Consider the following 15361-nt stretch of genomic DNA (forward strand, 5'->3'; position numbering starts at 1 on the left):
GAAGCTTTATCGTTTACTTTGTTTGAGGAGAGGATTGTGACGGATTACCACTTGCCTAATTAAGAGAAAGATCACGAGTTTTTAAGTAAGGAACACTATCTCCATTGGGATGAGACCTTTCAGAGAACCCAAAAGCATGCTCAAAGTGGACAATATCATATCATTATAAACGCTCGTGGCTTTTAACAAGAAAATCAAGACATATCAAAATCTGTATTATGCCTTCTGGGTTGTTTTTACAAGATGGAAGATTACAAGGAAAGAACTGGGCGGTGGGGAACATACAATACATATTGCAGCCTCGTTTCTTTTGTTGGCATGGCCATTCTTTCACTGTGTTCTCAGAAGCTGCAGGGAATCAAATTGAGAATACAAAGAGGAAAAAAATGAAGTGTATAGGTACTTTAGCTATTAATGTCTTGTATTAGAGTTGCGGACTGTAACACCATGCAAAAATCTTGTGTATCCAAAGAAACTGAGTTTCCCATCAGAACTTCTTGTCCAGTTCTGGAGAAATGAATGAGCTGCAGGACTTAGATTCATTTCCTGAACACATTTTAAACACTTCCTTCAGTTAACAGTTCTTAATTGTGTGAAATATAGTAATTCCAAGCCTCAAACTGTTGCTTACCTGCACCAATTCATGAACTGAAATGACTCGATTCCCGTCCTGCTCAAAATACTCGAAAGCTTGGGTGGCGATGCCTTCCCATCCTGCAACAGCCTCCAGCTGATATACACTGATTGCAGCTGCGCAGAACTCCTCAAAGTCCATTCTCTCATAAGCTACAGATTCCGTCTTAAAACAAGTTCGAAATGTTAGTGAAAGGGAACGTACCTTTCACAAAATGTTTCAAAACTACGCTTAAAGTAGATATTTGTTAGAATGTTAGATAGAAAATCGACGTGCCAGTGTCTTAGAACGACATGACAATCACTAAGATGCTCACCGAGATGAAGTTAAAAAAAACAATATTCAAACCATTGAATTCGTCAAACATTCTAATAGTTCTCTACTTGAAGGCGAAAAGTAAAAGTAATCTCACCATCTTTAGAATGTCAAGAACATTCGACTCTCTCATTGCATCGGTAGCGTTTCTCACGAGAGCCTGAACAAAGTTTAATATGTATGCATCAACAATAAACGTTGCAAATAAATTTCAAAGCAAAGAGAATGGCAAAAGGCTAACCTCTTTGAAGTTATCAAGGGTCACAAATCCATTTTGAGGTTCCAAGAGCTTAAATTGAGCCCTGAGGTAGAAAAGTTCATCTTCTGTCAAAGCTTTTGCAAGTGCCTACAATAATGTAGCGATGCCACAGTAAATGAACCTGTCTACTTAAAGTTAATGATGCACCAATGTGCACCAAACACTGTACAGAAACTGCATAGCAATAGCATCTATGCGCCCCTAGAAGTTAGCAGCATTACCTTCAATGCTGCACGCTTGAATGGGGTTACACGAAGATATGCTTTAACTGACTTGTATATGAAACTATCCAAAGGCACAGCAATGTTTTCATCTCGTAACCATGGGTGCGCTGTGAATCGAACGACCGACATCGTTTGTTTATTGTTAAGTATACTAGAAAAGAGAAGGAACCTAAGCATGAAAGTCTAAAGAATTTACTTAAAGCTTGGACTGCTGTCATTCTTTTTCTATGGTCTTTATTCAGGAGCCGTTTGACAAAATCTTTAGCTTCTGCAGAGATGGTAGGCCAAGGAGAATCGTCGAAGTTAGGATCGGCTCTTAGCACGGAACGGAAGATTCCTGATTCAGTTCTTGCCCAGAAAGGTCTGCCTCCACACAACAAGATATATGCTATGACACCAATGCTCCACACATCTGCTTCATGGCTATAAGATCTGTAGAGAACTTCAGGTGCAACATAGTATGCACTGCCAACGACATCATTCAGATGTTCATCTGCACAAGAACTATAGGTGTTGTGAAAACAGCCTCACCTCCAATGAGATGGCAATGTGAAAATCAAGTAAGAATTGAAAACAGCAACTTCTCAACGATAGCAAGAGCTTGGATCATAATGAATATGTAATAATTCAATAGTTCAAGTCCACCGCTAGCAGATATGGTCCTTTTTAGATTTTTCTTTTTGGGCTTTCCATTAAGATTTTAAAATGCATCGGCTAGGGAGAAGTTTCCACACCCTTATAAAGTGTTTCGTTCCTCTCTCCAACCGAGGTGGGAACTCATGACTCACCCCCATTCGGGACTCGGCGTCCTTACTGGCACACCGCCCAGTTTCTAGCTCTGATACCAACTGTAAAAACCCAATCCTACCGCTAGCAGATATTGTCTTTTTTAGGTTTTTCCTTCCGGGCTTCCCCTCAAGGTTTTGAAACGCGTCTACTAGGGAGAAGTTTCCACACCCTTATAAAGAATGTTTTGTTCCCCTCTCCAACCAATATTCGAACTTATAATCACACCACCTAGTGTCTAGCTCCGATACCAACTGTAACAGGTCAAGCCCACCGCTAGTAGATATTATCCTCTTTGAACTTTTCCTTCCAGGTTTTTTCTCAAGGTTTTAAAACACGTATGCTAGGAAGAGGTTTCCACACCCTCATAAAAAATGTTTCGTTCCTCCCACCGATGTGGGAACTTAAAAGAATCTCTCCCTACCAATCTTTCACATGATATGCAAATATTCAATGAAGAGAACAAAGCCAAGAACATACATAAGGACCAAAAGTTCTTACCTGGCTTGATAAAATCAGATAGACCAAAATCAATGACTTTGAGTCCCGTGTTCTCATCTTTTTTCACAAAAAGAAAGTTCTGCAAGAGGAGATTTTGACAACGACAAGTTACAACAAGTAATAATGAACTTTAACCATTTGAAGCTACAAGAAGATGTCTTACCTCTGGCTTTAAGTCACGGTGGACTACTCCTTGTAGATGAAAAAATGCAACAACATTAAGGATCTGCACAAGAATAGTTTTGGATTCTTGTTCAGGATATCTTCCTCCTCTGCAAATTACATTATGAAATTGGTATCAAGTTGATCAACGTTTTCTCATAGTAAATGAAGTAAACCATTCTTACCTTGACACTATTCTTTCCAGCAATTCTCCTCCTTCACACAATCTGATATCAAAAGTTCATGCAGTCAACTAATATTAACTTCAATGAGTACTCAGATATGTAGATAAGAAGATTAATACATACTCCATAACCATGTAGATATTATTGGCGTCTTCAAATGCATCATGGAATTGGACCAGATTCTTGTGCCCAGACAATGCTTTCAATATCTTAACCTCCCTACGAACATCTTCAATTCCAACCGCTGAAGTCATCTGTCAAACCAAATATCACTTGGTTTTAATAGAAATTCTGAGAGCTAATCGAGCAAGCAGCGAGTTGATATCAAAATAAAGCAAAACTAGGCAATGAATCACGGTGATTGTCCCACTAAATGTAACTACTCAAGCCCGCCGATAGTAGATATTGTCACTTTAGCCCGTTACATGTCACCGTTAGCCTCACGATTTTAAAACGTGTCTACTAAGGAGAGATTTCCACACTCTTATAAGGAATGTTTTGTTCTCTTATCCAACCAACGTGAGATTGTGGTGATCATTTCATAGGCCAGAGGGACATCCAATTTTGCAAATGGATTATGAATTAACTCAGGGTTATTCGCCTTTATATCATGAGGATTTCACGTCTAGAATGAATTAAATCAAGGAACAGATTGAGCTAAAGAAATAAAGATGGAAATATTGAGAGAATTGAGTGAACCTTAGATTTGGAGATGATTTTGACGGCCACAGGCTTTCCTTTGAGGTCGCCCTTTTTACCTCTGGCCCAAAAAGTATGTCCAAAATGGCCCCTCCCAATCTCCTTCCCGAGCTCGAACTTCGCACCAAAGTTCTTCGAGTATCCAAAGCTTTTATCCAACTGAATCTCTCCCACTCCCTCTTCCCCAATTCGGTTTTCCTCTGGTATCGAAGCCTTGCGCGATTTCCGCCGTAGAATAGCCATGATCGGCCTAGCCGGGGAAGGAGGTGGCAGAGGCCATCGGAATTTCCTCCCCGGAGTTCTAGCTGGTGACGGCGCTATTCCAGCAGGTAGAGGACTGGAAAATGGACTCCCCGTCACTGACACTGAGTAGGACTGCCTGAATTCTTCAGGTCTTGAATAAACATCTCCATAAGCGATCGGAGAGGCACCGGAATGCGAAGATCTCGGATGGCTGCCGCCGGAAATTCCAGTGTCGTGGTTGACATCGGAAACACTTTTGCTACACAAGTGTCCCATCGCGAAGTTAATCTCGAAGGAAGTCGTTGATCGGAGAATGCGCAAGCATTAAATGGAACTTTGTGGAGCTTAGTTCTGAAACTCAGACCCCTGAGAAGATGAAGAAGAAGAAGAAGACGACGACGAGAGCAGTAGGCGTTGAAAATGGAAGTTTGGAAAGTCGGAGGAGGGAAGGTAATAGAAATAGGCATGCTGTTGATTTAGTGATGAAACACCGATTATTGGCCGTCAATCAAGTCCAGCGAGGAACCGGATGCAGACACGTGGCATATAATTCCACCAATTTAGGTGACCAAGAATAATTAAAAAAAAAAATTGAAAATTGAGAAACGGAAATGTTTTTTTTTTATATAATTATTTATCAAATTCAAATTCTTAATAATATATATATAAATAAATAAATAAATAAATAAATGCGTAAATCTGGAGTGAAAAAATGTTAAACCAGGTGATAAAATATAGACAACGTATAATGCGCTTAATTTCAAATATTTCTTGAAATAAAACATGTTCAGTGTTCGACTAATAGAACAAATATTTGAATTTTCTTTGCTTCATACGAACTTTTAAAAAGAAAGTTGAATCGGGTCCGACTCTTTTTTTTATTTGTTAAAATATCATTTTAATTGATTTTATTGAAATTTATTAAATAATAATTACGATAAAATACAAAATATATATATATATATATATGCTAATAAAGGCTCGTTTTTTTTACGATATTTAAAAATAAAATAAAAAGATAAAATGATATTTTAATGGATAATAAGATAAATATAAAGTGGGTTTATATTTGAAAATAGATGGAAATTGAATAATAATAATAATAAATAAAAGGAATCACTTGCTGTGGCAATAAATGTCATGTTTATTAGGTATGATTAAAATATTGATATCAAGTTCGAGTAGACTTCTTCTCATTTTGTTTGGATATGAAAGTCAAATTAGACATCTATATCGAATTTTCGATCGGGAGCAGAATGAACGTCTTTGTTCGTTTATGATCTCGAACCGACACTTGAAACTTATTGGTATGTAATGACAGTTTTCGCTTCTAAAAGTACTTAAAAATAAGTAGGTAGGACGATCGGGTTGCTGAGAATGCTAGAGTTATTGGGTGTCGAAACTAAGTTCTATATTTTGGTTTGATAGTCTACGAGCTTAAAATAAAACACAAACATACTATGAGCTTAAAATACAATACTAATTATTAAATTTGATAATATTAAAATTAATGTTATCTGTAAATTTTTAATTTTGTGTTGAGGAGTTATTAAATTTTAAATTTTATGATTTAAAAAAAAGATTAAATTAATAATTTAAACATAAAAAATAAAAAATTTAAGAATAAGGGGAGGACTATTTAATGCAAGGAATATGATCCAAAATAACGAAGCATTATTGGTGCACCTGTATTTTTTGAAAATTGCAATTTGACCCATAAAGAATTGAAAATTCGTAAAAGACCTCTTTTATTTTCCTAAAATAAATTGACCCCTCCGAGTTATCGCCCACCTTCCTTCCTTTCTTCTCGCGCGTTCTCTTACACTGTCTCCTCCTCTCTAAATCTGCCACGGCCTGATTCCCAATCGTTCGTCTCCTCCCCATCATACCTTCTCCCTTTCCTGGGGTTTGTTCGGACCCCGCCGGAGCTAGGGTTTCTGGACATTCCCAGAGGCCGAGAGACACTGATTTGGAGCATTGACGCGCCTTTTTTTTTTGTTGTTTAATTTTGTCAAGGAGGCCACGGCCGCAGTGCGTGGTGCTTCTCTCGCGATGCAGTCTTCTCAGCTCTCCCGCCAGGAATGGCGAGCCGTTGCTGACAATCACTCCGCTCGAGATGCCGCCGGTGAGGTAGGGCTTTCCGCATATTTAATGGTTTCTTGCATTGCCATTTTTGTTTCTGCACTAATCGGATACATGGACAGCAGCGTTCTTCTTGTTTATCTTATTATCTTATCCGTTTACCGGTTCTGTTAAATGCCTTTACTGATAATCACTATATTTTTGCTGCCTCTCGTTCATCGTAGTCTTTTGTTTTGTGTTTTGAGCTTATGCATTGTCAGGTCTGGAAGTAGAACTAGAGTTTTGCGTATGCTATTGCTTCCTGCTCGGAAAATGGGAGTACTGTCGTGCTCATTACGTATTTAGTTTTAAGTTTTAAGTTCTTAATTTGAATGGATGACTGAAGAATATGAGAAACCTTCCAGTCTGTTACTATAAAACCATCGGAACTTAAAAAATTCTTTTGATAAGTAGGCCCGAGAGATTACTCTAGCATGTTTGATGTCGATAGGTATCGTCATATTAATAGAATGGCGTTCCTCTAATAGAGTGGTAGGGTGCAGATGATCTCATTTTCCTCATTGATTGGCTTCTTTCAGATTTGATTGAGCATTGCATTCATCTTTAGCCCCCACCCCAAGCATACTGGAGTTAGCTCATGTCCTTCACCAATTTCTAAACTTATGTTCAGTCATATGGAGCCTCATGCCTGAGATATAACCTTTATTAGCTTTATTGAAGCTTATTTGTCGTGCAGGAAATGGAACGATCAAAGTTGACACAATCAGATGAAAGGACCATATATGAGGTAAGAAGGTTCTGGTATTGGAATCATAGAACCTCATGAATCATTCTGGTGAAGATGATGTGCTCTATGTCAAGGTGCAGCAGGGAAGGGAACCCCTTGATGTTGACTTCTGTTCAATTTCAATTGATGGGAATTCAGATAATGATATTTTGCAGCAACGGCTCAATGATGTCACTAGACAGAGAGAGGATCTGCAACAGATGGAGATTGAACTTAGAGCTCAAGTTATTGCAAGATCAGAAATATTGGAAATGCGAAAGAGGTTTGATGCTCAAATGAAAGAACACAATAATGCTGCCATCAAGATGCAGGTTTTTACTTTTTACAACTAGATGCTTGGACAAGTGTCTGATGAAACTATTATTAAGTTATTATATTTGATTTTTCGCTGCATATTATTAATCTTCTATATCATATGTGGTTCAAAAATTCCTTTGCAAGTTGTATTGTTAATTGGCTTGTACATAGAGTATAATCGGCAATTAATGGCTTAGTTTATTTTTTAATTGATTACTACTACCATTATTATTAGATCACGACTACTTTGACACTTAAACGAGGCATTTTGTGGTTGTACAGGACCAACTATGTGAAAGAGACCAGGTTATTCATGAATTGGAAAGGAAATTAGAAGATAAAGACAGGGAGTTGCAATCAATTAAATTGGACAGTGAAGCGGTCTGCTGTTTTTTCCTCATGCTTGATTTGTTAGCCTAAGAATGTTCAACATGGAATATTTTTTTTTTATTAACTCTCTTATTCTATAATTTTTTCACAGGCTTGGGCCAAGGATGATCTTCTTCGTGAACAAGATAAAGAAATAGCAACTTACAGGTTGCATTTTGTGTAGATGTCCTACAATGTTTCCATTCTCGTGCCATTGAGTTTACATTTTTTGCTACACTAACACATACTTAAAGTAAAGTAATTTTATTACTGTTCAATTAGTCACAATGTGCATTTTTGTTGGCTCTGCTATAATGGCATTTCTTCTATTATCATGCTTCCATAATGAGTTTTAAAGTTGAGAAATTAGAAGTACCTTCTCTGTAGGAGAGAACGCGATCACTCTGAGGCTGAAAGAGCTCAACAAATGAAACAAATGCATGAACTCCAAGAACACATCCATGAGAAAGAGCGGCAGTTTCTTGAGTTACAGGAGCAGGTTTGTTGTTTCTCCTGGTTAAATTGGAAATAAATTTGTATGTATATCTGCCTTCTTCCTTTTCACCTTCCTCTTTAAACTTCCTTTTAAGGTATTGTGTGATAAAAAAACTGTTTTTTCTATTCATTTCCTTTTGATGGATGGTGATTAAGTAAACACCTTGGAGGTATAGGATTAAATTGAGGTTTAGTATTTGTCTTCTTCTTCTTCTTCTTCTCTCTCTATCTCTCTCTCTTCTCTGTATACATTCTTGGTGCGTTTTATCATCTTTATGAATTTTATCTATAGAACATTTTATTTTCGTTCTGCTAATATAGGCTCTTTTATTATATGACCCGAGAGTGATTGTTGTTTAATTTTCTGGTTTTCCTGTTAGAAATTTCTGAGTTTCATTAGCCTTGAAATTTCTAAGAGGGGCAATAGTGTAGATTATGGATCGAGCCTTGTCCAAAGTTTTTTAAGAAAAGATTTGGTTGTTACTTCATTCATACTGGCAAGGCATATTGCTATGCATTGATTTGATTTCTGCCAGACATGATTTTTGTTTGTTGGCAATAGTTTCCCCCTGATATCGTCATATGGTTGTGCATGTTTAGATCGCAACTATATAACTTCATAAAGATCTTATGGTCCCTATTATTCAGCATAGGATTGCTCAAGAAACCATTTTGTACAAAGATGAACAATTGAGGGAAGCCCATGCTTGGATTGCTCGTGTCCAGGAAATGGATGCTTTGCAATCGACTACAAATCATTCCTTACAAGCTGAATTGCGTGAACGAAAGGAGCAGTATAACCAGCTATGGCTTGGTTGCCAGCGGCAGGTTGGTTCTCTTTGGCTTTGTGATTTAAGAATTATAGCTTACAGGCTTACAATTATGACTTCCTTTTCCGTTTCTTGGACCATCAAAAACATTTTGTTTTGTTGTCAAATCTCTGAATTCTTTTGTTTTTGCATTTCCAGATTTTCCCATTCCGGCCTGTTTATTAGATTCTGTAATATCAAATTTCATATTTTATAATATTTTGATTCAAATTGAGGAACACAGCGCATGTTGGCTGTTTATTTAATTATTCTAATACCATATTCATATATTTTTTGATATTGTTGTATTCCTTTTCCTTTTAAGTTTATCGTTGTCGTTGTTAATGTTGTTATTTTCATTTTAAAATATTAGTTTGCAGAGATGGAAAGGCTTCACATGCATTCGTTGCAACAACTCCAACTCGAGTTGGCTGATGCAAGGGAAAGAAGTGGGACTTACAATGAGGAGTCAAATATATCTCAGACAAATTCTAAAGATGTATCACAATATGGGCAAACAAATAATAGCCAATTAGGTGGAGCTGCTTCAAATGGAAATAATGGGGCACTGTCAAATGGGAATTCAGAAAATGTTCCATCTTTTAATTTGACTGGCAATTCATCTATCCAGGTGGGATTACGTGTCCTTCCCCCGTCCAGCTATTGATTTTGTTGTTTGTGACTTATCATGGTTACGTACTACCTTATGGTGAACACTTCCAAAATAGATCAATAAAAAATGAAGGCAAAAGTAATTTTGAACCCCCATCCCACTCCTGTTGCAGTTACCATATTCACCTAAATAAACATTGATGACTTCTGTAATAATATGGCTGATCTGTCTTTGTTGCTAGAGTGACCATGTATCCGGTGTTCCAATGGCTCCATCATCTCTACTTGGGATGCCACCCTACCTTACTCCTGGGCAGATGGCTGCCTTGCATCCTTTTTTGATCCATCAACCAGGGGTTCCTCATTCTGTACCATCCCCAGTTCCTCAATCTCACATGGCGCATTTCTCATCATTACCAGCTGTATCATCCATCCAACCGTGGCAGACTAAACAGGTTGTGACAATTGATGTATTTTGGTTCTTTTTCTTCATTTTTATATCGTAGGAAAAAAAAATTAAATATTATGAATCTTCTCAAGATTGTTTCAGAGGGTTCCAACATATCTGTTCAGAATGAGCTTCAGTCTTCTCAAAATGCTCGAAACATAATGACATCAAATACTAATTATCCCTACGAGATGACTGCTAATGGGCAAGCTCTTGAACCAGATTATCTGGATGTTCATACCAGCAAGAGAAGAGAACCTGATTCAGTGCTTTCATCGTCTTCTGGAGAAACACAGGTCTTTTGAATATTTTACACTTCAAACGATTAATTAATCATACGATTTCTTTAGCCTTGTTTGCAGTCCTGACAATAGTTATATTTTTTTAGCTCGAGTCAGTGGATAGAGGATATCAAGTGGCCCCCCAACCTGATACGAGCTTGCAACATGTTGCCTCTCAATTTCATGATGCTCTAAGGATTGGTTCTGCTTCTATTCAACACAACAATGAAAAGGTGTACATTTTGCGTTTTCCCCCCCTCTTTGGTGATTGCTTATTTGATTCAAGAATTAACTTAAGCTATATTTCGTTTGGCCCAGGATCAAATTGATTTGTGTGCAGGTGGTCATGTACTGGAGGAGCAAGGGTTAAATGGGGGAAAATTAAGTCCTGCTGTCAGTACGTTAACCTCTGATTCTTCTCCCATTCACAATGTAAACATCAGTGAAGTGGTTATCAACAATGCCTCTGGATCTGGGGCTGTTGTATCTGAAGCTTTTGTTTCTTCTGGGCCGAAAATTCCAATAATGGTGGAGAAGGCCTCAGAAACCGCCCTTCTTGATGAAAGAGCATTATTAGCTTGTATTGTTCGAACTATTCCAGCCGGTGGTAGAATTCAAATAAGTTTAACAGTGAGTTTTATTGACACTGTCATCATAGTGGCCATTATACTTTTAGGAAATAATATATTGTTGGCGTTTTTATTAACTTAAGCTATTTGTCCTTTCGAATACAGCTACCAAATAGGCTATGCAAGATGCTTGCACCTTTACACTGGCATGATTATGCGAAGAAGTATGGTAAGCTTGAAGACTTCGTAGCTGGTCATCCTGAAGTGAGATTCTCCAGAACTTGATGCACATTAAATGATTTTGTATTTCTGGCAGTGTGTATGGCTGTAAACAGTTACAAAGTTTTTTCTTTTTTATTGGTGATCAGTTATTTGTGATTGAGGGCGATTATATTCAGCTTCGAGAAGGAGCACAGAAGACAATAGCAGCTACAGCAGCTTTTGCTAAGGTTGCCGCTGCAGCTGCAACTTCATCTCATTATTCATCATATTTGCCTTCTGTTGCTATGACCCCAATGGCACATACTAATCGGTCAAAGAGGATTATATCTACTGATTCAAAAAACATGAAAGCCGAGAAGACTTCTGTTCTTACTACAAATATGGCTAAGGATTCTCCACAGGGCACACTAATGAAGAATCAACCTAAAAATGGTTTTCATTCAGCCGCCGGTGGAGGTCTATTGAATGTGAAACTTTTTACTAGATCAAAGGATAGTCGTGAACTGAATGTCTCAGAAGCCAAGCCTGGTGAATCATCTGTGTTTTTGGAGTTTGAAAATGGGGCTGCTCATGATAGAACATCAAGCGGGAGCAATCAAAGCTTAGCTTCAACTGATGGGAGGTCTAGTGTCAATTTTTCTGGGAAACATCAGGGCAGGTATAATTCTAAACCATCTAGCCCGTGAATGCTACGGTCAAAATATTATTTTGCTCAATATCCTTTATCTTGAGTGGTTGAACATAGAGTTTAACGAGCTTAATTTGTATGTACTATGACAGGATGGCTGCTGCTTCGTTGCCTTCAAGAAGATAGTAAGTACTCTTGTTATATTGAAATTTTAGTTGGGTTTCCTTCATCTTTCTGTTTTATGCAATCTGCACTTTTAGTCATGTTGAAAATGCAATTGATGAATTTCTTCATTTATTTATTCTTTTTGTTAAGCTGCTCAACTGTTTTTCATTGTTCATAAGAATGAACATTGTTCCTTGTTTTGATTGACTGATCTGAATTGACAATCTATTAGGCATTAGCATCTCCTCTTTGAACTCTTTTGGTCCAATAGTTTCTATTCTTGTCCTTAGGCTACGTTTCTAGTTGATGATATTCATGAAGGATTGATTCCCTTGTTCTGTTTTGGATTTTCCAGAGATTGTATGACAAATGCTATAATCTTAATGGCTTATTGGGGGCCTGGAGGGAAGGATCAGATAATATCGAGACGTTTAACCAAGAAAATCATCCCGATTTGAATGATCAGTTATCTGTAATTTCCCCGATCGGACTTGTCATCTTATTTTTTTCTCTTTTTATCTTTTTTTTTTTCCGTTTTCGGGGCTATTTTTAGTGTGTGTTCTTAATGACACGGACTTTCAGATCCCTCATTCTGATATTATATGATTATAACTGTGAATCTGATAGTTCATACTCGTTCGCTGTGGTCTCGATTAATCAAATTCCTAATGGTTTTTGGCTTTCTTATCTATACTTTATGTAAACTGGACTTGCTTTTGAAGTGGTTGGATGTCTCGGATGACAAGAGACCGTTTTTATCCTCTAAATTATACTCGAATCGATCATCTCATGTGACAATTTTTGGTCTAAAAACATATGCTAGCCAATACAATGTTCTAATCTCTAGCAAGTTGCAATTCAAACTAACATTTTGCATAGAATTGCTTGTGTCAAGTTGAATATAGATGATGAGAAAAGGGTGATCTTCAAAGACTAAGATAAAAATTTGATTCGAGTACTCAAGACATTTTAACTTCATTTAGATATACAATTTTAAAAATTTGATTCGAGTACTCGAGACATTTTAACTTCATTTAGATATACAATTTAAAAGAATTTGAAAGAATGTAATTAAAAATTTAAGAGGATAAAATTGTATGATTTTACCCATTTTGTTAGGTAAAATATAATAACATTTTCATAAACTTAAATAATATATAAATTTCTAACATGTGTTTAATAAATTCTTAATTTGTAATATTTTTTAAATTTTTTTTAATTATCCATCGGATAAAATATTAAAAATTCAAAAAATAATTAAATACATTAGAAGTTAAATGCACAAAGTGAAATTTAGACAGAGAATTGGCCAGCCATGATAATTATTATATATTTAAGTTAAACAATTAAATATTCCAAAAATCAAATCGTCAACTTCGTGGATTATCCAACGAACCATGCTTAAATTATTAGAATTCGGATAAATATTTTTCAGCTCAATATTATTTGGATTAAAAAGTTTCAAACTTTGATCAATGAATCAAAGTAGAAATTAGTATTTACCCTAAAATTTCTTTTACAATTCGTGTTTGCAGAGAAAAGAAAACGGGAGGGAACAGAAACGAAGCAGAAGGGCGTGGTGGTAGAGATGGGTTACATCCTGCGAGTGAGATTGGCTTCCTTCTTCGCCGGAGCAGCGGTTGCATCGTCTCTGGGGTTTTACGTTCTTCAAAGAGATTACAAGATTGCTTACGACTCCATTTCGCAAAAGGTATTTGGATTTTCATATTTATGTCTATGTTGCGAGTTTCGTGAATTACTTTTCTTGCATTCGATTTGGGAGCTTCATTTGTAGTTCTTTTTTTTTCCTGATTGAATTTATTTGAGATTTAGTTTTCGTTTTGGATAATCGAGCTAGCTTTGAAATAGCAGAGGCGGAAATACAGATTTGTATTCGATGCTTGTTTAATGGCTCGTCTCTGTGCGATAGATTAATGGAGAAAAAGGAAAATTAGGGGTTTCGTTGTCGGTGGATAAAATTAATTTGATGTGAACTGATCGCTACAGCGGTATTCGTCGATTTTGGGCGACTTTTTGCTAGATTGTTGCTGAAATTTCCTTTCCTGGCTCAATAAGAAAAAAAAAAAAAAAATTACAGAAGAGGAAGATGAAGAAGAGCTTGCCGTAATGGAAACTATGCATTTCAACAAAATTAATTTACTTGATTGGCTGTGTAGACTTGATGATCGTATTGACATGTGTGTGAAACAGAACCACCATTGTGTTGCTTATGGGAGTTTGTGCAATTTTGTAGAGTATTTAGACAGATGAACATAGTGTTAGGAATCACGACTCTCCACAATGGTATGATATTGTCCTCTTTGAGCATAAGCTCTCATGGCTTTGTTTTGGGCTTCCCCAAAAGGCCTCGTACCAATGAAGATAGTATTTCTCACTTATAAACCCATGATCTTCCACTAAATTAACCAACGTGAGACTCACTCCCAATAATCCTCAACACATAGAGCTTTAATGTTGTTTGAGGTCTAAGGAAGACGTGTGCAGCCTTGGTTGATTCCATGTCTCTCTTATGGCTTCGGTCATTAAAACTTATTGTAATTATCCTTTAGGTCTCATTTTGCTTGATTGATGCCCACATTTATTACACACTTTAAATTTCAAAAACCTATTAGACATGAAATTGAAAGTTTATAGACCTACTCGATACGATATAACTATGAAAATTTATAGATTAAACTTGTGATTTGGCCATGATTTTTTCTCTTTTGAATAGATAAGGCACATTGATTTAGCGGTGTGTTCATGGACTCGAGACCTCTTTAAGGCCTCCTATTTGAGAAACTAAATATCTCATGAATTTCTTGATTGTCAAGTTTATAGATTAAACTTGTGCATTTTTTAAAGTTTCTTTCTCTCTTGTTTGGTTGCTTTTCCTGATGTTCATACTTCCTTAAATATTGTTTGCAAAATCTTATTTGAAATTTCTTAAAGATGATCAAGGAGTGTATTCATATTTGATTCTCATCTTCAGATTAATGGAATTGCCGTTGATGTTTTGAAATGCAAGATTCAGTTAAGTTTACCAGTCAAATTTCTGCTCGATGAAGTCGAACTAACTATATGATATATAGCTGAATCAAACGATTTAGAGCATGACAGTTTCTTTTCATTGAAAATCAAGCACGCAAATGAAATTAAATCTCTGTTGAGGATTATTGGGAGTGAGTCCCACCTTCGTTAATTTAGTGTAAGATCATGAGTTTATAAGTCAGGAATACTATCTTTATTGTTTGAGGCCTTTTGGGGAACCCCAAAGCAAAGCCATGAGAGCTTATGCTCGAAGTGGACAATATCATACCATTGTGGAGATTCGTGATTCCTAACAAAATTCATGTCTACTCTCTATAGTGATGAACCCTTGGAGTCTGAAGGAAGTTGATACGTTTTTGAAACATGCGTTCATAAGTCAGCTCACCTGCTCGTTTATAACGATGCATCATTGCCATTTTTCTGTCCATAGTTTCTTCCGTGTCGAAATCCCAAACTAGTTAAGATCTTTGTTCCATGTTTCTATCGCCTATCGGATTATCTGTTGAGAGGGAGGGACGAAAGCGGGGGGGGGGGGGGG

At 36.8% G+C, this 15361-nt stretch overlaps 3 protein-coding genes across 11 annotated transcripts in view; 2 read left to right on the forward strand and 1 right to left on the reverse strand.

The window, feature by feature from the left end:
* Positions 1-137: 137 nt before the first annotated feature.
* On the reverse strand, positions 138-4464 carry LOC111459553 (CDPK-related kinase 6-like). The gene is made up of 11 exons (XM_023102517.1): positions 3766-4464; positions 3190-3320; positions 3067-3108; positions 2883-2991; positions 2720-2798; positions 1629-1925; positions 1430-1539; positions 1191-1295; positions 1047-1109; positions 632-799; positions 138-546 (listed from the first exon to the last, which is right to left on the reverse strand). The coding sequence occupies exons 1-11, from the start codon at positions 4282-4284 to the stop codon at positions 412-414; spliced, it is 1758 nt and encodes a 585-aa protein (XP_022958285.1). The 5' UTR covers positions 4285-4464; the 3' UTR covers positions 138-411.
* Positions 2756-15361, forward strand: part of LOC111459559 (serine/arginine-rich splicing factor SR34A-like) — an 18843-nt gene continuing 6237 nt past the window's right edge. Inside the window, exon 1 of the mRNA XM_023102527.1 lies at positions 2756-2766. The gene's annotated coding sequence lies outside the window, so the exon portion shown is untranslated. The remainder of the gene's footprint in view (positions 2767-15361) is intronic.
* LOC111459552 lies at positions 5791-12493 on the forward strand. Of its 9 annotated transcripts, none has more exons than XM_023102510.1 (17): positions 6098-6138; positions 6669-6719; positions 6827-6877; positions 6952-7188; positions 7457-7555; positions 7656-7711; positions 7931-8042; positions 8687-8866; positions 9221-9478; positions 9702-9914; positions 10000-10203; positions 10296-10421; positions 10507-10818; positions 10923-11021; positions 11126-11637; positions 11760-11792; positions 12128-12493. In XM_023102510.1, coding segments are annotated over exons 3-17 (2490 nt in total). In that variant the 5' UTR covers positions 6098-6138; positions 6669-6719; positions 6827-6829; the 3' UTR covers positions 12129-12493. The 9 variants fall into 9 exon arrangements, with proteins under 9 accessions (XP_022958275.1, XP_022958276.1, XP_022958277.1 ...); XM_023102513.1 differs by having other exon boundaries at positions 6958-7188; XM_023102514.1 differs by having other exon boundaries at positions 6961-7188.

The sequence above is a fragment of the Cucurbita moschata genome, unplaced genomic scaffold (genome assembly GCF_002738365.1).
Source record: "Cucurbita moschata cultivar Rifu unplaced genomic scaffold, Cmos_1.0 Cmo_Scf00022, whole genome shotgun sequence".
Lineage (NCBI taxonomy): Eukaryota > Viridiplantae > Streptophyta > Magnoliopsida > Cucurbitales > Cucurbitaceae > Cucurbita > Cucurbita moschata.

What these genes read in the sequence shown, in the direction of transcription:
- LOC111459553 (XM_023102517.1), bottom strand. Translation starts at nt 4,284, where the DNA reads ATGGGACACTTGTGTAGCAAAAGTGTTTCCGATGTCAACCACGACACT. An exon ending in AAATCATCTCCAAATCTAAG is followed by an intron (nt 3,321 to 3,765) that starts GTTCACTCAATT and finishes TTGGTTTGACAG; the next exon opens with ATGACTTCAGCGGTTGGAAT. An exon ending in ACCGTGACTTAAAGCCAGAG is followed by an intron (nt 2,799 to 2,882) that starts GTAAGACATCTT and finishes CTCCTCTTGCAG; the next exon opens with AACTTTCTTTTTGTGAAAAA.
- LOC111459552 (XM_023102507.1), top strand. Translation starts at nt 6,061, where the DNA reads ATGCAGTCTTCTCAGCTCTCCCGCCAGGAATGGCGAGCCGTTGCTGAC. An exon ending in ATGAAAGGACCATATATGAG is followed by an intron (nt 6,878 to 6,951) that starts GTAAGAAGGTTC and finishes CTCTATGTCAAG; the next exon opens with GTGCAGCAGGGAAGGGAACC. An exon ending in AACCGTGGCAGACTAAACAG is followed by an intron (nt 9,915 to 9,999) that starts GTTGTGACAATT and finishes AATCTTCTCAAG; the next exon opens with ATTGTTTCAGAGGGTTCCAA.